We start from the raw sequence: 22,488 nt of genomic DNA on the forward strand, positions 1-22,488 counted from the left end.
TTTTATTAATATTATTTATCAGTATTTGGGTGGTGAATAGGAAACTTCGTTCAAAATATTAACGATTCCATGTTGTTTGATTGTTTCCATTTCCCTTTCACTACGTACCAATATACTACCAGTGAATCCTACACTATTAATTGATATTCCATTTGATTGATAACATTTTCGAGGTACAACAAACATCCATTCATTGGTCATTATAAAATTATAACTATTACCACCTGTATTATATTTCTTTTGAATAGTATCATCATTATCATCTTTGTTATTATTATTATTATTATTATCATGTACCACTAGTTTTAAATGATTCAAAAGATCTATATAGTTTGATTCAAAATATTGTGCTCTTTGATCCAATGAGGACGAGTCATCTGAAAGTTTTGATTTATCTAGTTGAACAGCAGCACTGTGAAATCCAAGTGAATCTACATTGACAATGACATCAGGTCCTTTTAGATGCTTTTTAATGACAGATTCGATAGGACATTTAAGGTTTTGTTCATTTTCAAAATAAGGTGTTCTAAGTAGTTGTACATGTTTGTGCGGTTGGCTTGCCCCACTTTGTGCACCGCAATTAAAGAAGCATAACATATCACATTTGTCTACACATTCCCAACTATATTTGATAAAGAAAATAATAAATAATATTAATCTAAGTAAAAGTAAAGTCCTTTTTATACATACATTGCTTTGAAATCATTTCTATTTAAAGGTTCAATTTGATCTTGATAATCAGTAGTTGCAATGATACAATGATGATTAGAAACATTAAACTTATTTAATACCAAATTATGTGTTCCAAATAGATCACAAACTAATAGATCTTTATCACATGGTAAAAATGGATCAATAAATTGTTTCTTTTTTTGTAGTATAGTATTATTATTATTATTATTATCGTTATTATTTTGATTATTTTGATTGTTATTAATACAAGGTGATGGTGATGGTGATGTTGAACAAGAAGTTGATGATGATTTATCAAAATTAAAAGGTCTCTTTGCCAATGCACCAGCAACACTCAACATAAACTACAGTTTGACGATGATGATGATAGATAGAATAGATGATGATCAGTTGACATTATCATTTATAATTTATAGATATATGTATATATAACAGACTGCATTATATCTATATCTATATCTATATATATATAGATAGCTTTAATCATTTACATTGACATTTGATTCTTTAATGAATACAGGATGAGATTCTATTTTTTCTATTGCACCAATACGTGTAGCTCTCTCTGATACCTTTTGTATCATCTCCCATAGTGACATTGATGTTGTTGATGATGTAACAGTGTTATGCATAAGATTTGCTGTTCCTCTTAACATCTTTAAATTTGAGTTGTTGTTATTGTTTGAAGCAATAACCAATCAATGAAATTGACCCATTTTGCTGGTTTGTGAAATTATAGACTATTATTTACTATTTACTTTATTTATTTATTTATTTAATTATTTATACATATATCAACAACTATTATTATTATTATTATTATTATTAAGATTTATTTGATTAATCAGTAGTAGTAATAATAAATTTATTATCTACAATAGATACTGATTTATCTTTATATAAAAGTTGATAATTGTCCAACATGAGACTGATTAGATTGTTGATGATTGGAATTTGTAGTGAAGTTTCAATGGTTTGATAGGAAGGTTTAATTAGATTTGGTGCAAGAACAATGGCCAAATTTGAATTGGTCATCTTATTCCTATCACTACTAGAGGCAATCGTTCCAAGAAGAAGAAGAATAACTTGTAATGTAACTTGGTTGCATTGTGGTATCGATTGTAATAGTGTTTTGACACGTCTCATTTGTTCATGTGCCTCTACACCACGACTGTCACCAATTTCAATGATTCTATCATACAATTCATAGGTAAATAGTGGTGGTATCATCTCTCTAAAGAATGCTTTGAATACCGATGCAACATGATGTGGTCCTGCTTTTTGCAAAATACCTTCCAATTGTGATGATTGACTCTTGTTTATCGTTTCCTTTAATGTATCTACCTCTAATTGATTAGGTGATACTCTAAATAATCCTTCTACATTTATATCTATAGAAAAAAGGAATAAGAATGACAAATATTATTTAGACATTGTAATCTATAGATATATATATATATATTTATAGTTGAGACACATACGATTTAATAATACATTTGAAGCTTTTAAAATGAAATTTGGTACAAATGTTTTTTCAGCTTCTCTACTAACTAGATCAACAATAGATACTCCAAATACTAAATAGAAATAATATTAATAAATAAATAAATAAATAAATAATAATTTCAACCACCATTTATAATTAATCTAATTTCTTACTCTTTGTTGAATTGTTTACAGTAGTTAGATGACTAAATTGTTTTAGTAATCCTCTTTTTTCTTCTCCATCTTCTACTGAAAATGATATACTAATATTATTTCCAGCAGCAGCAGTATCATTTGTTCCTTTTTTACTAATACTAATAATATATTTATGAACTAAATAGAGAGCGAGAGAGAGAGAGAATGGTTTAGTTTTTATATAATAAATGGTAACTATGTTTTCGAAACATACGATTATTATCAGGTTGATCAGAAACAATGATATCATTCAAGTGGAATAGATATTTAAATTTCAATAAATCTCCACCTCCACGTTGTTTTTTTGTAAAGAGTATAATATCATTACAAAGAAAGTAAAAATAAACTTGATCTTGCTTTTTTGTTTCAAATTTAACTAATTTTCCTTCATGTAAATAAATTCTACCTGGTATTACAAACTAAATAAATACAAATATAAATTAATATATTGTTTTCTTTACTTTTTTCTTTTTTCTTTTTTTCTTTTTTTTTTTTTTCTTTTTTACTTACAGGATCTAATAATTTTTTATTATTAACCTTTCTATAAATATTCAAGAGAGAAGCAGCATTTTGAGCTTGAGCAAGATTATCTTGAACCAATTGTTCAACTTCTTTCATCATTTTTTCAGAGTTTATAATATTTACATAATCTGGCCAATGGGAAGGTGTATGGTTGGCAATGGCAAAGAGTTGACGTTGATACATTGACAAATGGTTGAGTGGTGTTGCAATGAGTGCCATCAAATCATATACTTGTCCTGGAGTATTTTGGCAACATTCATCAATGAATGCTGCAAATTTAACATTCTCCTTTCTACAACGTTCCAAAGTATCGATTGCATTTTTAAAATTCTTTACATAGTTTCCATAGACCTTTAACTCTGGAGCAATACGTAAAAAGATATCACCCAATCCTTCTACACAAGGCCATTTGTTGTGAAGTTGTTCAAATTGTTCCAATATTCTTTGATGAACCAAAAATATTTCGTCAATCGATGAAAAGATTGCATTAAAGTCATCATCGGTAATGATATGACTTGGTGCAGCATTGAGTTTGTTGTAATAATGCTCTAGAATAATCTTTAGATTATTATTGTATCTTCTTTCTTCGTATATCAACTGTCTAAAAGCTATATTTCTTTCACGCAACAATGATTTAGAGTATGTTGAAGCCAACCAATCAACCCTACGTTTGGCAAGGAATCGACGAACACAACTCTGAACCTTTACGACATCCTTTACATAGATTTGTGCAGTTTTCCATGTTTGTAGGGTATCTATTGCATTTCTTATACCATCCAAATAGGTAGGATTGACACCAGTGTAAAATGATAGATCCAATTGTTGATTGTATAGAATATCCATAATGTTCATTACTACGTTTGGTGATATACCTGGCAATGAAATCAATGTTGATTGTATTGCATTAAATATTTTAAACATATCATTATTGGTATCAACCCAATTGGCAATATTACTTCTCTTTAGTGTATTGTTGGCTGATGATTTCTTAAAATCTCCATTATTCTTTTTTAATTTCATTAAACCTTTGGCAATTGTATATTTTCTATTTGGTGTTGGATGTTGTTGTTGCTGAGGTTCTTTTAATTGTTGTGCTTCTTTTTGTTGTTGTGGTTGTTGTTGTTGATTTAAATAATTATTTAAAGAAGAACTAGAAGATAAAGGTGTATATGGTAAACTTGAAAATGAAGGCGAAGTAGAGGAGGAGGAGGATGAAGAACTGGAAGATGATATTGTTGTCGATGAAGAAGAGAGTGAAGACATTGAATTGAGTGAAGACAATGGTGATTGTTTAGCTGGCGATGATCCCAATAATGGTGGCGATAAATCGTTTTGTCTCACATGTTTTTGTTGATAAATGATCGACAATAATGAATCATTTTGTGGATGGTGATGATGATGAGATGGTTTCCTGATTGATGGTGGAATCGGTGTTGAAGGTGTTTTAAGTGATGGTACAGTACTAGTATCTAATAAATCCTTTGAAGTTGAAGAATGAGGTATATCAGATTGAGATCTAGATTGTCTTGTTTCAACAAGATGAATCAAAGACGAATTTGAAGGTGATGTTTGATTGTCTTCCAACTCGTCTTGTTCCTCATTTTCTAGATCAACTTGAGATGATGAAGAGTCAGAATATGACAAATTTGACGATTGTTCTTGTTGTAATTTAAATGGAATGACAGTGGTGGTTGATTGTTCAACAGCCGAGGTACCTCCACTACCACCACTATTAAATAGTTTAATCATCTTGTTTGTATTACCCGATGAAGGAGTAGATGGACTAGATGACAAGGCAGATGATGCAGCAGTTGCAGATGATGGTTTTGGACTAGTTGGAGATTGATCCTTTCGACTGATTGGTATAGGTGCGGCAGGTCTTGGTGATGAATAGGGTGACGTTGGTGGTAACAAAGACGTAGTCGTCGTTGATGGATTGTTAAGAGTAGGTGATCCTACAACAGCTTGTTGTTTGTTGTTTGGAGAGGAAGAAGGAGAAGAACCTTGGAATATTCTTTTTGAGAATGTTTCAATTGCTTGAGGTGTTAGAGTTCTTCTGATTGATAGTGGTGCTCTATCAACCGATGGAGTAGTATTCATTATATTTCCTTTTGATTTATTTAATCCTCCAGAGCCACCACCACCACCACCACCACTCTTACTACTAATATTATTATTATTATTATTGGATCCATGATTACTGGGTGTACCATCACCTGATGAGGATGTTGATTTTGAAGATGATGATGGAGTGGAGGGAAGATTAGGTTTTGGTGGAGGTGGTTGTTGTTGTTTGGTGGTTGGTTGTTGTTGTTTGTTTTTAGTGTTGCTCGTCGTATCATTATTAAAATTAAGTTCGAGTTGTGATTGTGTTCTATGTGTGTATAAACGGCGGAAAAAATAATGTTAATATAGGTGTGCATACTCACTAGTGGAGGTGGTAGCAGTAAATAGTATTAGATATCTACCTAGAGTATCTGTGTTCAGACTCTGATTTAAAACAATGTCTACACTTTTCTTGTCTCCACAGTTGTGGATCAAATAGTGCACAATAATTCATCTATATCTATCTATCTATCTTATCTATCTATATATATATATATAGAGATATAAGATATCTTGTTATAGTCTACTCTCTATCTATCTCTCTCTCTCTCTCTCTCTCTCTCTCTCTTTTGTTGTTATTATTATTTAGATATATTAAACTACTAGATAAGTTGTTGTTGTTGTCTATAGAGATATCTGTCACTCTCTCTCTGTACCACTGTAATACTAGCGCGGAAACCCCATCAATACGACTTTCTTCTTTCTTTGGTTTGCCTCCAACACCAAATTATTTGAAAATTTTAGTGGTCCCGCAGATTGTTTTATTAAGATCTCGTCCAGTAATGAATGATAACGACGACAAAGAAGACTGATCTTTTTTGTAGATTAATTCATACAACATACAACAACAACAACAACAACAACAACAACAACAACAACAACAACAACATGTTGAATTGTTATATAAATAGATGTATTACATCTTCTCTTCTTAGACCAATAATATCATTGTCTGGTGCTGGTGCTGCTAGTGGCTGCACCCTCTCTTCGTTGTCGACCAACACAACAACAACAAGCATTACATACCACCACCACCAACAACAACAACAACACAATAATAATACCTCTAGTTACAACAATAACAATAACAATCAAGTTTATTATAGTAGTAGTAGTAGTAGTAGTAGTAATCTAGCAACATTCTCTACCTCTAATAATACATCTCATCACAACAACAACAACAACAACAACAACAAAGCAATTGATCTCAACTTCTCATTGATCAATGCACCAACCAATAATAATAATAATAATAATAGTGCACACAATATTATCATTCTTCATGGTTTATTTGGTGCTGCTTCCAATTGGAGATCGATATCACCTAAAATTGCACAAGAAGCTAATTGTAATGTTTATCAGGTAGATCAAAGAAAGTAGGTTATTATGTGCAGTACTGTCTTCTATCAAGAGAATATATATATATATATATATATGTAACCTAAATATCTAATACTTTTATGTTCCACCACCCATCACCAACAACAAAAAGTCATGGATCTAGTCAACATACAGATGAATTCAATTTAATAGCAATGGTAGAAGATATCAAAGCGTTGGTTGAAAAGCATTCAATCAAGAATCTATCATTGGTAGGTCATAGTATGGGAGGAAAGGTTGCAATGCTTTACTCTCTTTTCTATCCAAATACAATCGATAAACTAATCATTGTAGACATATCACCAAATACTCTTACACAATCTACTTTACAAGACTTTACAAAATATTTAAAGGCAATGCAATCACTCGATCTAAATACTTTAAAATCAAGAAAAGAAGCTGAAGATTATTTCCTTCCAATTGAAAGTGTATGTTGTTAAATAATAATAATAATAATAATAATAATGATGAAAGATTAAATAAGTTATTCTAATTATGATCTATGATTGTCTTTAGAATACAATTGTTAGAAGATTTTTATTGACCAATTTGACGACATCAAATGATGGTAGCGGATATAAATGGAGGATCAATGTTGATTCAATACTATCTAATCTAGGAGAACTATCAAAATTCCCAGCCGATCAATCACCAACAGCCATATCCAGTAAAACATCACCACAATTCTTTGGAGATACATTATTTGTAGGTGGTGGCAACTCCAACTATATCAGACCATCAGATCATTCACTTATAAAGAAATATTTCCCCAATGCCACCATTGAAATGGTACCAAACACTGGTCATTGGATACACGCAGAATCACCTCAACTATTCACTCAAATCGTTTCAAACTTTATGAAATATTCTTCTATTACTGGAGTTTAAATAAATAAATAAATAAACTAAAAATTATGAATAAATTAACTTTTAATTTCCTTGGATAAGCAACAATTGTGAACCTTGCTTTGGCTAGAAAATAGGTTTCTTCAAAACAAAGGAATTGGTCGACCCAAGAACGCAAGAGAGTTAGTCAAAAAAAAAAAAATTAAATTAAATTCGATTTTTGCTCTTCCAAGCAAAGACTTTAAAGAGATCATCTTCGCAATCAACTAATACAAAATAATCAATCAATAAATAGATAAATAAATAAATAAATAGTAAAAGAGAATGGGAGTTCAAATAGATGAAGAAATCTATGATCAACAAGATGATCAACAAAACAAAAACATCTCACAATCAGAGTCATCACCATTGATTGCACCACCAACATCAGCATCATCAATCCCAATCGATGTCCCCGTCAACGTTAACAGTCCCAATGTTCAATATGTTCTACCAGCTCGTCCAGTACCAGTTATCAAGAAATCAAACATTTGCTTGATGATTAGTCTTATCATCTTGAATTTGATTTTACAAAACGTATGTTATCAACAAATAGATTGGAATGATTACTATTATTATTGACACATTATTCTTATTATCATTTATTATTTTAGGGATTAGGAATCATTATTTTCAATTATTCACCAATCAAATATTTATTCATTGCACCAATTGTATTGGGAGTACTTGCCTTGTTGAGTCGCTCCAAAGCTATACACATTGCCTCTTTTAGTTTATCTGTCATTTTATTCTTTGCTTCTGCTTTCTGGGCCTGTGTTCTCACCTTTATCATTTCTTACTATTCCCCACTCAGATACTCATTTGCCTCTTCCATCTCATCGATCGTCTACCTTCTCATTACCTCTGTCTGTATGAGATACCACGCCAGATACATCAAGTATCTCTCTGCTCAACAAAAGAATGGTGAATCAACATGCCTCTTTAAAAAGTCTGCCATCTGTTCAGTCGCCACCAACAACAACAACAACGTCAGACAACCAACCACCATTGCCCCATCCATCAATCCAACCTTTGTCTACAAACAAAACGGTTCAGTTGTTCCAAATAACAACAACAACAACGTTTTCTATCCACAATTACAACCAATGAACTCATTTGGAGGAGCTTATCCACCACAACAACAATACTTTGTACCATTTAATAATCCATTCCCACAACAAATGCAACAACAACAATCACAACAACAACAACAACAACAACAACAACAATATTATCCAATTCCATACTATTACTCCATTCCACAACAACAACAACAACAACAACCACCACAACAACCAAAACAATAATTTAGTTGTTGTAAAAGTCTTTTATAAATTGTAATAAAACCAGAGTGACTCATACTCTATCTAATTACCCGCCCTGAGAACCAGGATGCTTTGGTAAATTGGATCATCTCTCAAAAATCACCTTTTTTGGGTGTGAATTATTAAAACAAATTAATAGCTCAAGAAACTCATTGTTTTTTCATTCTTCTTATCATTTTCATTCATGTCTTTATTTGTTTACTCTATACTTGCAGGTATTGCACCGATCCTGTCATCATCATTACCTCTCTTTTTCTTTTATCTTCAAAGACGACAACAACAAAATAAAAAAGATAGTAGTAGTAGTAGTAATAGTAATCATAGTACAAGTGTTGGATCATCTAATCAATACAATATTTTATTAGCTCTATCAGCTGGTTTACTATTTTCAGTTGCTACATTGGAATTATTACCAGAAGCTATTGGTCTGGCTATCCAATCAACATCTACACAACCTTCTTCTTCTCCTCCTCCTCCTCAGACCAGTGAAACCAAACATAATCACGACGACGATGATCAAGGAGATAATGAATCATCTTTACGAATACCAATGTATGGTGTTGCATCGGGGTTCATCTTGTTGATTATTCTAGATTTACTCTTTTCCGATCCAAATGGTGGAGTACATGGTCACAGTCATTCAAATCCAATTATTTCTAGTAAAGATAATGATCACCACCATTCTGTAGATATTAAACATCATCATCATCATCATAATAATAATAGTTATAATAGTACGAATCTCTTGGTACCACAAGAAGATCACCTTGAAGATTCATTTGAACTTGGATCACCTTTGATGGTCAACTCAAACAAAAAGGATGATAACGATCAAGATGATCCATCCTCAAATTCATCAACTCCAAATAGGCCATTGTCTGACAATGATATCATTATAAAAAACAACAACAACAACAACAACAACAACAACAACAACAATAATAGTAGTAGTAGTAGTAGTAGTACTCTTTCAACAAACATTCAAACACAATCAAAAACATCAACCCTATCATTGACTACATTAATAGCATTGGCCATACATTCATTTGTCGATGGAATGGTAATATCAGGTGCCTATAGTGCATCACCATCAATTGGTGCAAGAGTTGCTCTTGCCATTGTTATCCATAAACTACCAGATGGATTTGTAATGTCTTCCATATTGTTGTCAAAGAATCAAAAAATATTTGTATGTATTAGTCAAACCGACCTGATATATCATTCATCCATTAACCAGTTCTCTCTCTCTCACCATCAATTTAAAGGGATATCATCCATTTGCATCAATGATATTTATAGCATGTATGACACCAATTGGATCATTTGTTTCCTCATTTCTATTTAATGGAATCATTCAATCCTCTACAATTTCATTTATTTTGGGTTTTGGAGCAGGTACATTTATTTTTATAACAACATGTGAAATTCTACCGGAATTACTTCACAATTCAAAATTAAAGAAATCAACACTCCTCATTTCACTGGTAGTTGGTTATCTTGGATTTGTGGTTATTGATTCATCTATTCATGTACATTGAAACAAAAGTTGATGATATTTTAAACAAAAAGGCAATATAATAATAATAATAATAATAATAATAATAATAATAATAATAATAATAATAATAATAATAATAATAATAATAATAATAATAATATATTAATATAATTGGAATCTCGACGGAGAAATCCAACAAAACAAATAATAATAATAATAATAATAATAATTGTTATTTTTAAAAGTATTAGTTTATTTGTGTTATATTGTTAGAGAGATGGATGGATGGATGGAAAAATAATAAAAAGATAACTTTTTATAAATGTATGACCTATATTACTGATGTGTGTTGTTTATTGTTGCTTGCATTCTGGGTTATTTGGTTGTGGGGCAGCAGCAGAATTTTTAGAGGACTTTGGCTTGATTTGTGGGATATCATCTTCTTCGTCATCAAAATCTTCGTCCATATCTTCATCGAAATCATAACCTTCTTGACCACCGAATCCATCATCATCATCGGAAGCACGACCCAAGAACCATTCAACAGCGTTTGGAATGATGGTTTCCTTGAGAATGACAGCACATTGGTATTGAGTTTGGATTTCAGAAGCATCTTGATCGTCCTCAACTTCCATAGTCTCTGCAGATGGCAATTCGTGCTTGAGGAAAAGAGAAGCAAAGAGAGATGGTACCTTTTCTTCGATGGTCTTGGTAGAGACACTGGCAGCCTTACCCTTTGGACCCTTCTTCTTTACGGTCTTTTCAACTTTCTTTACGGTAAAGTTCTTACCGTCCTTCCATTGAATTGGTGTAACATCGATACTATCGAGATCCATTTCTTCTTGGTTAATGTTGACGGTAATGGTAAGATCCTTGTTGCTAAAGAATTGATTGTCAGCAAAGGTAAAGGTGACAGAGAATTCATCACCTCCTTCAGGCTCTTGAGTGCTAACGTTGCTAACGAAAGCAAAGATATCATCGTCATGCTCTGAATCGGCAGAGGCTTCACCAATGAGTTGGTGGTTCTTCATGGCAGTCCACCAGAATTGTGGGATACCCTTTTCGGCACCAGACTTGAGATCTGGTACTTCAATTGGTTCCTTTGGAGCAATCTCATCACCAGATGGTTCAACAGCACCACTGACGATTTGAGATCTCTTTTCATATAATGGAGTGTATAAAACACGGTACTTGGCTTCAATAGCCTTGATTTCCTTTTCCATTTCAAGGTTGAGGTCATCATGTTGATCCTATAGAGGAGGAGGAGGAGGAGGAGGAGGAGTAACATAAATAAAAATAAATAAATAAATAAATAAATAAATAAATAAAAAAAAGTGTTAGAGATAAACAGCAAACAAAAAATAAATGGTTCAAACATACTTGGAGCTTGACCAAAGCATTGACTCTGTTTAAGACTTGAGTTGATGTGATGGCATCTAAAGAAATTTCCACTAATAAAAGAGAAAGATAGAAAGAAAGAGAGAGATAGAGAAAGAAAAAGAGAGAGAGAAAAGAGTAAATAAAAGAGAGAAAAAAAAAAGAAAAACAATATTGTTAGGTTTTCATCATCTTTTAACTTTTACTGCTGCTGCAGCTGCTACTGTAAGGAGGATGGGAGATAATTACTTTCGTCTGACATTCTTTAATATTATATGTATTTATAAGAGAAATAAATTGGGAGGGTTTGAATTCGAACAAATATTCAAATGTTTTTTCGTTCGTTTTGTCTGTTGCGGCGACCAAAAAAATAAAATTGACCAAAAATTAAAAAAAAAAAATAAATTTAATTGGTTCAGCTTGTCGGTTGGATGTTGTTGAGTACTCAAGAAGCGTGTGGAAGAAAACCAGAAAACTAAAGAGAGAGAGCGAGAGATTTCAATATTTTTAAAGGTTTTTAATTAATTTGTATCTTTTATAAAAAAAACCCTATTATACTTTATAAATAAAGAAATCAAAGGATCCTCCTTGACTTTTTTTTTATTTGTTTTTTTGTGTGGGCCCACCTTTTTTATTTTTGTTTTTTTTTTTTTTTTTTTTTTTTTTTTGATGACACTTCAACCTTTGGTGAACTTGATTGCTGTGCACACATGTAGGATCCTTTTTGAAGTTAATTACTATCAATCTTTGTTGTTAGGAGTAAAGAGAGAGAGAGAGAGAGAGAGAGAGAGAAGAGAATGAGAATTCAACTATTCGTCACATTGTTAATCAGTGTCATTGCTCTATTGTTATGTACATCATCATCAGCAGCAGCATCTAGCAACATTGTAAAGACCAATTGGATCAACAATGATGTAACTAGAACCATTGACCTTTCAACTCAAATTGCCAAACAAACCATTCAAATCAAGGCAAAGAATCAAGGAACACAAAGTACCAACATCTATACAGTTGCCATTCCAACCTTTGTAGATGGTCATCAACAAATTCAAGCCTTTATTGGTGATAGTGAAAAGAAATCATTAAACATTCTTCAATCATACACTACTAAATCAAATGAAAATCAAGAGTAAGAAAAAATCAATCAATCAATCAAACCACCAATCTTTATACTTAATATTTTTTTTTACCCACCATATTATTATTATTATTATTATTATTATTATTATTATTATTATTATTATTATTATTATTTAATTAGATTTAATTTATATGATATTGAATTGGATAAATCCTATTCAAAGGATAGTACATTAATATTAAAGGTAAAGATTATTTCAATGAATCAAGTAGTAGCCTATCCACCAACGATATCACAAGGACAAAACCAATTGGTTAGATTCACAGACAATGCCTACTTTACATCACCCTATGAAACAGAGAGCCAAAAGTCAACGTTTAAATTATCGTCAAGCAAGGTAGAATCGTACACTCAATCTGTCATCGATGGTCAAACAGCCACACAAAAGGGACAACAAGTAGTCTATGGACCATTCCGTAATGTTGCTCCACTTGCATTCTCATCGGTCACTGTTCACTATGAAAACAATCAACCATTCCTTCGTCTCACCAATCTCATCAAAGAGTATGAAGTATCACACTGGGGCAACATTGCCGTCGAAACCTTTTACTGGATCCTCCATGGAGGTGCCAAGTGGACTGGCTCCTTTTCACGTCTCGACTTTCAACGTAATCCAGCTGGTTCTGCTCCATCTCACATCACAGAGATTACTGAAATCGTTCCAAGAGAATCTGCCGACTTTTACTACCGTGACGAAATTGGAAACATCTCTTCCTCTCAATACTATCCCAAGCAGACCGAGACTGCTTTCAAGATTCAACCACGTTTCCCATTGGTAGGTGGATGGAAGAATGAATTCTACACTGGATACAACCTTCCAACTGCTCCATTCCTCCAAAAAGATACCGATACTGGTCGTTTCCAACTCACTGTAGGTGCTGGTGTTTCCATTGAAAACATTTTCGTCCAAGACCATACTCTTCGTTTTATCCTTCCAGAGGGTGCTACCGATATCAAGGTTGTCCGTACTCCATTTGGTGGTGCCTCAAAGGTTGAAGAAAGCTTTGACATTCGTAAGACTTTCTTTGATACCGTTGGTCGTCCAGTTTTTGAAATCAAGACTGAATACACCTCGTTTGAAAACTATGAACCAATCGTCATCTCTTACAATCTTTCACCATTGGCCATCTTCCACGAACCACTCCTTGCCATCGGTGCCGTATTTTGCTTGTGTCTCTTTGTCATTGTCTTTACCCGTATCGATCTCTCGCTCTTGAAGCGTTCATCAAACAAGGTTGCTCGTACACCAGAGGTTGAAAAGAATGCTCAACAATTCAAGCAACTCTTTGACGGTCGTGTACAATATCACCAAGACATGGAAGATGCCATCAACACTTTTGCCCGTACTGGTACCGCTCAAGAATTCCAAGTCGCCAAACAAACACTCGAACAAAAGTACAAGGAATCACTCTCTTCCACTGCCAACAAGATTGTTAGCACAGTCTCTGCTTTGGATCCAGTATTTTCCACTCACTTGAAGGATCTCCTCGAAAAGTCTACTCAACTTCAACAAATCCAATCTCAAATTGCTGATCACGAAGCCAAGCAACGTTCCAACAAGGATCAATCGAGCAAGTCTGTCTCAAGATTCCAATACGAAGAAATTAGAAACAAATTAATTTCAACCTATAGAAAGACTTTTGATGATATTATCACTACTTTTGAATCTTTATATTGAGTAGAAAAAAAGAAAAAAAAAGTTGTATGAGAGCAACTTATGCTTGGAATAAATAAATAAATAAATAAAAATTAATCAATTAATCTAATTAAATGTTGTATCGAGAGAAGAGCTGGTTATTTCCAATTTATTGATCGTCATCACCATTATCATTTTTGTATTGAGATTGATCTTGTTCCATTTCTTGGTCATCATATTCTTCTTCTTCTTGGTCTTCATCATCATCATCATCATCAGACAATGGTTGTCCATAATAGAAATTTCCTTCACCTTGTTCTTCTGGATCAGGATTTAATAATTCACCTTTACAAATGGCATCGTATATTTCTTGAACTATGATATTATTGATTGTGTTAGTCAATTGATACTATCGTTGTTGTTGTTGTTGTTGTTATGTAAACATACTTTTTGTGGTATCGAATGGAATAAATTTAAGTTCTGTATATTGTGAAGCTTCTTCTTCTTCATCCTCCTCTTCATCTTCTTGATTGTCGTCTTTTCCATTTGTGTTGTTATTTTTAGTATCATGATGTAATTGTATGATTTGATCGTATTGACTGTATATACAAGCAGGAGTATCTTGCGTTGCAGAAAGAATTGCGTTCAAACCAAGATCAAAGTAACTGAATCGATAGTATTGTGTTGAATTATTCCATTTTACGAATCTAAAAGCAGCAAGAGAGAAAGTTGAATCAATAAAATAGTTGTAGTCGTATTATATAACTTATTTGTATCTGTAAATATCTACCTATTGGTAATAATCAATGAACCACTACCCAATGACGTTGTATCTATGACTAGTTGTACATTTTCGAGTTGATATATAGTCTCTTCTTGTTGTTCTTGTTGTTGTTGTTCAACCTCCATTATTGTTATGTTGTTGTTGTTAGTACAACTATTAATGAAAAAGAGTAAACCATTTGTTTTGTCGACAATAAAATATGTAAAATATATAAATAAATATGAAGTTCGTTTAAACACTTTTTAAATATTTACATACTTGTGTGGTTGGTAAGAAGAGTTTGTAGATTGTAATCCAAAGTGATGCATCAAACGATCGTTTTAACGATGTTTTATTGGGGGTTAACTCTCTCTCTCTCTCGTTGAATCAAAATACTAATTTAATATTATGATAAGCATTGATTGGTGAAAATAATAATAATAAATTAATTTCTCTAGGAATCGATTTGTTGTTTACTTGTACTAGGTATAATTTATCATTCTAATCATTCTAAATATCATCAATATTCCCCATAATTTATCAATGATTTCATTCATTTTATCAATTATTTTCCTTTTACTATTAACAATCACTACTACAACTACAATAGTAAGAGCTGAAATATATCCTGGATATCCAGTTATACCATCTTTACATGATGATCATGGAAATGATTTAGGTCCAATATTAAAGGATATAGAAAGAGATTATTTAGATATTTCACCACCTTTATCTGAAGAATTAGTCTTGGACCAAGAATTTAATTTTAATGGTATTTATAAATTTATTTGTAGGATACTTGATTTCAAGTTATTTTTAATATTAATATTTATTTTATCAAATACCTAAAAGAGGATAATCAAAATAATATACAAACTGAGCAAGAAAAAAATAATACACTAAACAAGAACAATACTAGTACAAATCATAATGCAACCATCATTAATGGTACTAGTTCTATTAATTTAAATCATACCAATAGTAGTATTACAAATAGTACCACTACCTCTAATCATTCAAATCAAACCAATCATAATAGTTCAACCACCGTCACCAACAGTACAAAGAATACAACACCAACAAATCCACCTGTAGAAGATAGGGAAGGCCAAAGAACCAAAAAAGCATTTACCGCTGTAATGCAAAGGATGGAAGAGGCCAACGAAGAAACTGGAGTAAAGAAATATTTAAAAGTGATAGATTGCCTATTTATCATGGGAAATGAGGCATTAAATTCTATCATGTTTAAATGGTTTGGTTCTAAATACTAGAATATATATATTGGTTGGATTGAATAAATAAGAGACAATAAATTATATAATTTATTACTCTTGATCTTGCTTTTTACTATTTTCATTATTATTATTATTATTATTATTATTTTGATTATTTTGATTATCAATGTCATCAGGTTGAATATAGTTATCTTTTCTTTTGAAACCCAATTGTGATTGTTTATAGGTATTTTGAATTAAATTATAAAATAGTACATAATAGTATAGCAAGTTATCATATTCTCCATTGTATTGACCATTATTCATACGTAGATGATATTCTTTATAAAAGTAATAGATGGCTTCGATGGTGGCAAGGAATTCATCTCCATGTCTTTGGTGTCTCCAAAAAAGAGTCTTGTGAGAATGTATCTTGATGCATTTAATTTTCTTTACCTGTGCAAGTTTGAGTATACGATTTGCAGTGTGCCATTGACTGTCAATAAAAACAACCTTTTTAATTTTACTCATATCGGCCTCACTATAGTCGCTGACAAATGAACTGTCCTTTGAGGGGAATAGTAATACTATTTCATCCAAATTTTCATACTCTGGAATATTTGGGTGTTCATGAATGGTAACATCTTGATTGGCAATAACTTTTGCATGTATTGCTGTACTTTTTGATAATAATTCTGTTGGATAATGTAAACTAAAAGATTTGGAAATATAGATTATGTATATGAGTAATTATGATGATGATGATGATGATGACGATGATGATAATAATAATAATCCATTACACGATCTATATATTTAACCTACATATCACAAGTGATTGGTAAATTTAATTTTGGTGCTAAATTGATATCACCAAAAGGAATAAAACAATCATAGCAAAAGTACTTTCTCTTTTTTCCACATGATGGACAATGTACACGATCTAATTGAAGCAAGTGTTCAGAGGGTGATAACTTTAATGACTTTAACCATTTGTTATCAATATATTTAATATCATCATCTTGTTGTTGTTGTTGTTGTTGTTGTTGTTGTTGTTGTTGTTGTTGTTGATTAATCTCTAGGTTATTTGTTTGTTCTTGCAATTCATCTACCTCTTCTTTTGTACAAGTTGAAGTTGAAGTAGTGGTACTATTGCTTTTGCTCATTCTTTTCTTGTTCTATCTGTCTGTTAAAAGATGAGCAATAATAGATTTAAATCGACTATCGACTAGTATTGTTTTTTTGTCGGTCAAGGGAAAATTGAGCGAAAATATTATAAAAACGAAGTAGAAGTTGAAGATGACGAACCAATATTCATCTCATTCATACTCTTTTGTTTAAATAAGAGTGAAAAGAGAATACGATACGATACAAGATACGATACAATACGATAAAACAATGACAGATAATAACAATACTACAACAACATCAACATCAAATACAGCAGAAGCAGCAGCAGCAGCAGGTGATATAAATAATAATAATAATAATAATAATGATTCAACAAAACAAAAACAACCAATTAATATGATTATATTGGGAATGGCAGGTAGTGGAAAGACTACATTGTTACAAAGATTGAGAGCACATGTATATCAAAACAAGATTGCAACCTATATCATTAATCTAGATCCAGCAGTTGCAAAGTTACCATATACTGCCAACATTGATATTAGAGACACTGTAAACTACAAAGAAGTAATGAAACAATATGGATTGGGACCAAACGGTGCAATCGTTACATCTCTCAATCTATTCTCTACTAAATTTGACAAGGTATTAGAGATTGTCGAAAAGCGTGCACCACAACTAGAATACATCATCATGGATACACCAGGTCAAATAGAAGTGTTTACATGGTCTGCATCTGGTAGCATTATCACCGAATTGATGGCTAGTTCCTTTCCAACTGTATTGGTCTATGTCATCGATACACCACGTACCATAGATCCAACAACTTTTATGTCAAATATGTTGTATGCCTGCTCTATCATGTACAAGAGTAAATTACCAATGGTCGTAGCATTTAACAAGGTCGACGTTACTAGTCATCATTTTGCTGAACAATGGATGAGTGATTTCGATTCACTTCAAGATGCTCTCACTGGTGATCAAACCTATATGAGTTCTCTTACTCGTTCAATGAGTTTAGTATTGGATGAATTCTATTCAACTTTAAAGGTAAATTATAAATAGAATTCGATGCATTCATAATCAACAATGATTTATTGATTTATTTATTTATATTTATTTAATTTTATATTTATTAATTTAGACAGTAGGAGTATCAGCAGTAGATGGTACAGGTATTTCTGAATTTTTTGAAGTAGTCGACAAGGCATCTGAAGATTACTTTAAGTATTACAAGACAGAGTTAGAGACAAACAAAAAAGAAAAGGAAAAAGAAACTTTGGAGAAACAAACAAGACAATGGGATAAATTAAAAAGAGACTTGGATGAATCAAAGGGTTCCAAGGTCGTCTATGATTTCAAAAAGGAAAAACAACAAACAAAGAAATCATCGCCATCTAATCATGAGGATGGTGATTATGATTATGATCAAGACGACGACGATGATCAAGATGATGGTTACATACATGCAGATGATGATCAAGATGACGATGACAATCAAGAAGAGGAAATGGATAAAAATGAACAACAAGAATATGCAGATTTAATGAATTATTTAAAAAAGATGTAAATTTACACAACAACAAATATAAATACAAAATCTTATCACCATTATTGTTTTAATTTAAAAAAACAACAAATTGACCATATTTTATCTAATCTTTAAAGATATATTGTTTGATTTCTATTTTGAGGAGGAGAGAATAATGAATAATAATAATAATAATAATAATAATGATGATGATGATGATCAAACACCACTTTATATTGGTGTAATGAGTGGTACATCATTGGATGGTGTTGATGTAGTTTTAGCATCAATCAAGCAGCAACCATCATCATCATCATCGAAACTAGTTATAAAAGAGATCTATTCAATTGAATATCCTATACCACTAGATATAAAGAATCAAGTAATCGATTTATCAACATCTAACCCAACTAGTATAGGTCAGATAGGTCTTTTAGATGCAAGATTGGGTGATCTTTATACAGATGCTATTCAATATTTACTGAATAGATTACCAACAAACATTGATAAAAAGAGAATAGTAGCCATAGGTAATCATGGTCAAACAGTTTGGCATTCACCAAACACTACACCTTTGTTTACTATGCAATTGGGTGATAATCATAGAATCGTTTCAAAGCTTAATATAACTGTTGTTGGTCAATTTAGACAAAGGTATATAGTACAGTGTCTCTTATAATTGTCCTTTAAACACACATAATCATTGTGTTTATGCTAACAACTTTCTATTTTGTTTATAAAGGGATATGGCACTAGGTGGTCAAGGAGCACCTCTGCTACCAGCATTTCATCATTTACTTTTATCTGACCCAATAGAAACAAGAGCTGTTTTAAATATTGGTGGTATTGCAAACATTACAATTCTTCCAACAACAACAAACAACAATGATCAAAAAGAGGGAATTATTGGATTTGATACAGGACCTGGTAATGTGTTGATGGATGGCTGGATAAATAAATGCAAAGGGTGTCAATATGACAATAATGGAGAATGGGCTCTATCTGGAAAGGTAAACCAATGTTTGTTTGATCGATTGATAACCAACACATTGGACTATCTTGATCGTCAACCTCCCAAGAGTACAGGAAGAGAGTTATATAATTTGAAATGGTTACAATCAATTTTAGAGGATACGGAAAAGGAAACAAATCAACCATTAAAAAGTGAAGATGTACAACGAACTCTATTACAATTAACAGCTTATACTATTACATCTCAAATTAAAAAGGTGATGGCTGGAAATAACAGAGTCGATAGATTAGATCGATTACTATTATGTGGTGGAGGTTCAAGGAATATTGGTTTGGTAGAGTTAATCAGACAGATGATAAACAATGACAATTATCAAAACTCTGTTGTCATTGTCGAAGCAACCGATCGACAAGGTGTTTCTTCACAAAATATGGAGGCATTGGCATTTGCGTGGATGGCATTTAGAACAATGAATAATCTACCTTCGAACCTTCCATCGGTTACTGGTGCCTCATCTAGATCTATATTGGGCTGTATTTATCCATCATCATCATCATCATCATCATCATCATAAGTCCGATCATCGTCATGCACCCGAGGGAGTTTGTAAATCGTACAACTATGATGAGAAACAATAAATACGTATTTGTTTATTGCAACAGATAAAAAAATCATCATTCTTTTGTTATGGTTGATATCAAAAAATCAGATAATGTCTTTCGGGATTACAATCTCTCTGGCAGATTTTCATCTCATATTGTTATTTCGAGACCAAGTCAACCCATCAAATCGTAGGAACCATGCTCCATACTGAATGGGGACTATGGGCTTAATTTGATTTTTCGATTAGAAAAAAATAATCTCCATTTAATCTCTTTAAAATGTGCAACGGGAGAACCGAGTGAGCCCAGCTTCTTGTCTCAAAGGATTCTTGCTTTGCACAATACAAAACCTTGAAACCGATGATGAACATCTATCGACTAGTTTTATAATGTGAGGATGGCTTATCAAAATCTATAGAGGCTCTAAAAAAAGATCACCAAAGACAATTTTGTGTAGTAGTGTTATCGGAACTATTTATGATTAGCGTAGCTGCACATGTTCTTCCTTTCTTCTTTTCTTTGTAACCGTTTCTCGAGAGATTCATGATGATGAGAAACAACAAACTATAAATCAACAAGGCCTCATGTTTGTTTTCTTCAATTCACTCTACTTGTAAAACAAATACAACCTATTCATATAATATCTCTAAACAAGATATTTTGTACTACTACCACCATCCCTTTGTAATATTATCTTCATTGTACCACCACCACCACCACCACCACCACCACCACCACCACCACCACCACCACCACCACCACCACCACCACCACCACCAACAACAAAAGTAATCATTTAATTTTATCAATATCCTTTATCCAACAATCCAAATTTTGATCTATCCATAAAAAATGTTTAAATTATCAACTTGTTTATTATTATTTATTTGCTTTTTTGCAATTGTAACATCACAACAAACACTCCCAGATGTATCTACATCGTTTCTCGGTGCTGGCGATCCAGGTGTTTCACACTATCCATCATACCTTGGATTAAAGATGCACATTCGTTGTTATTCAAACGTCACCTCTGCCAATCAAAAAGGTCCAATTGCACTATTTGATGCCGGTCTTCCATTTTTCTCAACAGCCTGGGTTTCCATCATTCCATCGGTTCTCCAAAAAATGCCATCGTGGAACATTAGCAAAGCTTGCTTTATCGATCGTTACGGCTACGGTTGGAGTGACTCTGCCCCATACCCCATCACCACCCAAGACTATGTCTTGCGTCTCCGTGGTTCACTCCAAGTCGCTGGTTTAACCGGAAAATACATTCTCGTAGGTTGGTCATGGGGCTCCATCTTTACCCAGGTCTTCTCTCTCACTTACCCCAAGGAGGTTTCAGGAATTATGACCATTGACGGTACCGATAGTAAGTGGGGATTCATCTCTGCCAATCAACAATCGATCATTACCTACACCAACACCTATATGAACTACATGAGCATGAACAATATGGGTACTCTTCAATCCTATGCCAACGATGGTAATGTCGCTCTCGGATTTGGTTACTTCCCCAACGGAACTGTTGCCCTTGGTTTCACTCCAAACTCTGTCTCATCGTCCCAACAAATTTGGTTGTCCAACAAGTTCCTCAAGACTGCCGTACAAGAGTTCAACATCATGGTAATCTCTTCTGCCGTACTCAACTTTACCTATGCCGTCAAGGGTCCAAACCCACTCAAGGATCTCCCATATGTCAACATCTATGAAACCATCTTTGACCAAGACTGGATCGACCGTCAACTATTTATGGCCTCACTCTCTACCAACTCTGTTGCTATTCCATTTGGAACTGATCATTTTTTCCCATTTACTAATCAAGGTGCCATCATCTCTGGTCTAACAGCTCTTACCAACAAGATTAAAACCAATCCAGCAAGAATCTGGGGTAGAGGAATATTCTAAAAAAATTAAAATATTAATAATAATAACCATTCAACAAATGTCAAAACTCCCCTAATTGTAATACTAACATCCCGTCGAAATCAATCACATGTTAATTATACCCTTTAATTAACTACATTATCG

At 32.6% G+C, this 22,488-nt stretch overlaps 12 protein-coding genes across 12 annotated transcripts; 8 read left to right on the forward strand and 4 right to left on the reverse strand.

Annotated features, from left to right (window-relative positions):
* Window positions 1-18: 18 nt before the first annotated feature.
* xacB (pleckstrin domain-containing protein) lies at window positions 19-5,455 on the reverse strand (the record flags this gene model as incomplete). Its single annotated transcript, XM_004354458.1, has 9 exons — window positions 19-622; window positions 691-1,037; window positions 1,185-1,349; window positions 1,570-2,084; window positions 2,175-2,270; window positions 2,353-2,511; window positions 2,588-2,792; window positions 2,884-5,269; window positions 5,364-5,455. The coding sequence occupies 9 exons, from the start codon at window positions 5,453-5,455 to the stop codon at window positions 19-21; spliced, it is 4,569 nt and encodes a 1,522-aa protein (XP_004354510.1).
* Window positions 5,456-5,787: 332 nt separating this feature from the next.
* Window positions 5,788-7,269, forward strand: DFA_10607 (uncharacterized protein; the record flags this gene model as incomplete). The annotated part of the gene is made up of 3 exons (XM_004354459.1): window positions 5,788-6,349; window positions 6,535-6,809; window positions 6,898-7,269. 3 exons carry the CDS (start codon window positions 5,788-5,790, stop codon window positions 7,267-7,269), a joined length of 1,209 nt encoding a protein of 402 aa, XP_004354511.1.
* A 282-nt stretch (window positions 7,270-7,551) lies between these two features.
* DFA_10608 (uncharacterized protein) lies at window positions 7,552-8,573 on the forward strand (the record flags this gene model as incomplete). Its single annotated transcript, XM_004354460.1, has 2 exons — window positions 7,552-7,803; window positions 7,881-8,573. 2 exons carry the CDS (start codon window positions 7,552-7,554, stop codon window positions 8,571-8,573), a joined length of 945 nt encoding a protein of 314 aa, XP_004354512.1.
* Window positions 8,574-8,775: 202 nt separating this feature from the next.
* Window positions 8,776-10,129, forward strand: zntA (zinc/iron permease; the record flags this gene model as incomplete). The annotated part of the gene is made up of 2 exons (XM_004354461.1): window positions 8,776-9,780; window positions 9,857-10,129. The coding sequence occupies 2 exons, from the start codon at window positions 8,776-8,778 to the stop codon at window positions 10,127-10,129; spliced, it is 1,278 nt and encodes a 425-aa protein (XP_004354513.1).
* A 313-nt stretch (window positions 10,130-10,442) lies between these two features.
* nap1 (putative nucleosome assembly protein) lies at window positions 10,443-11,728 on the reverse strand (the record flags this gene model as incomplete). The annotated part of the gene is made up of 3 exons (XM_004354462.1): window positions 10,443-11,339; window positions 11,470-11,540; window positions 11,716-11,728. 3 exons carry the CDS (start codon window positions 11,726-11,728, stop codon window positions 10,443-10,445), a joined length of 981 nt encoding a protein of 326 aa, XP_004354514.1.
* A 535-nt stretch (window positions 11,729-12,263) lies between these two features.
* Window positions 12,264-14,285, forward strand: ost1 (dolichyl-diphosphooligosaccharide-protein glycotransferase; the record flags this gene model as incomplete). Its single annotated transcript, XM_004354463.1, has 2 exons — window positions 12,264-12,595; window positions 12,728-14,285. 2 exons carry the CDS (start codon window positions 12,264-12,266, stop codon window positions 14,283-14,285), a joined length of 1,890 nt encoding a protein of 629 aa, XP_004354515.1.
* A 127-nt stretch (window positions 14,286-14,412) lies between these two features.
* DFA_10612 (uncharacterized protein) lies at window positions 14,413-15,152 on the reverse strand (the record flags this gene model as incomplete). The annotated part of the gene is made up of 3 exons (XM_004354464.1): window positions 14,413-14,618; window positions 14,691-14,950; window positions 15,034-15,152. The coding sequence occupies 3 exons, from the start codon at window positions 15,150-15,152 to the stop codon at window positions 14,413-14,415; spliced, it is 585 nt and encodes a 194-aa protein (XP_004354516.1).
* A 397-nt stretch (window positions 15,153-15,549) lies between these two features.
* On the forward strand, window positions 15,550-16,277 carry DFA_10613 (uncharacterized protein; the record flags this gene model as incomplete). The annotated part of the gene is made up of 2 exons (XM_004354465.1): window positions 15,550-15,778; window positions 15,859-16,277. The coding sequence occupies 2 exons, from the start codon at window positions 15,550-15,552 to the stop codon at window positions 16,275-16,277; spliced, it is 648 nt and encodes a 215-aa protein (XP_004354517.1).
* Window positions 16,278-16,331: 54 nt separating this feature from the next.
* On the reverse strand, window positions 16,332-17,386 carry DFA_10614 (uncharacterized protein; the record flags this gene model as incomplete). The annotated part of the gene is made up of 2 exons (XM_004354466.1): window positions 16,332-16,932; window positions 17,046-17,386. The coding sequence occupies 2 exons, from the start codon at window positions 17,384-17,386 to the stop codon at window positions 16,332-16,334; spliced, it is 942 nt and encodes a 313-aa protein (XP_004354518.1).
* A 232-nt stretch (window positions 17,387-17,618) lies between these two features.
* gpn1 (AAA ATPase domain-containing protein) lies at window positions 17,619-18,921 on the forward strand (the record flags this gene model as incomplete). Its single annotated transcript, XM_004354467.1, has 2 exons — window positions 17,619-18,401; window positions 18,496-18,921. 2 exons carry the CDS (start codon window positions 17,619-17,621, stop codon window positions 18,919-18,921), a joined length of 1,209 nt encoding a protein of 402 aa, XP_004354519.1.
* Window positions 18,922-19,057: 136 nt separating this feature from the next.
* On the forward strand, window positions 19,058-20,429 carry DFA_10616 (uncharacterized protein; the record flags this gene model as incomplete). Its single annotated transcript, XM_004354468.1, has 2 exons — window positions 19,058-19,536; window positions 19,625-20,429. The coding sequence occupies 2 exons, from the start codon at window positions 19,058-19,060 to the stop codon at window positions 20,427-20,429; spliced, it is 1,284 nt and encodes a 427-aa protein (XP_004354520.1).
* An 880-nt stretch (window positions 20,430-21,309) lies between these two features.
* Window positions 21,310-22,365, forward strand: DFA_10617 (uncharacterized protein; the record flags this gene model as incomplete). The annotated part of the gene is made up of 1 exon (XM_004354469.1): window positions 21,310-22,365. The coding sequence occupies one exon, from the start codon at window positions 21,310-21,312 to the stop codon at window positions 22,363-22,365; it is 1,056 nt and encodes a 351-aa protein (XP_004354521.1).
* Between the last annotated feature and the right edge of the window lie 123 nt (window positions 22,366-22,488).

This window comes from Cavenderia fasciculata (assembly GCF_000203815.1).
Source record: "Cavenderia fasciculata unplaced genomic scaffold Scf_EU5ZYIE02H8LDV-5, whole genome shotgun sequence".
In the NCBI taxonomy this organism is placed as follows: domain Eukaryota; phylum Evosea; class Eumycetozoa; order Acytosteliales; family Cavenderiaceae; genus Cavenderia; species Cavenderia fasciculata.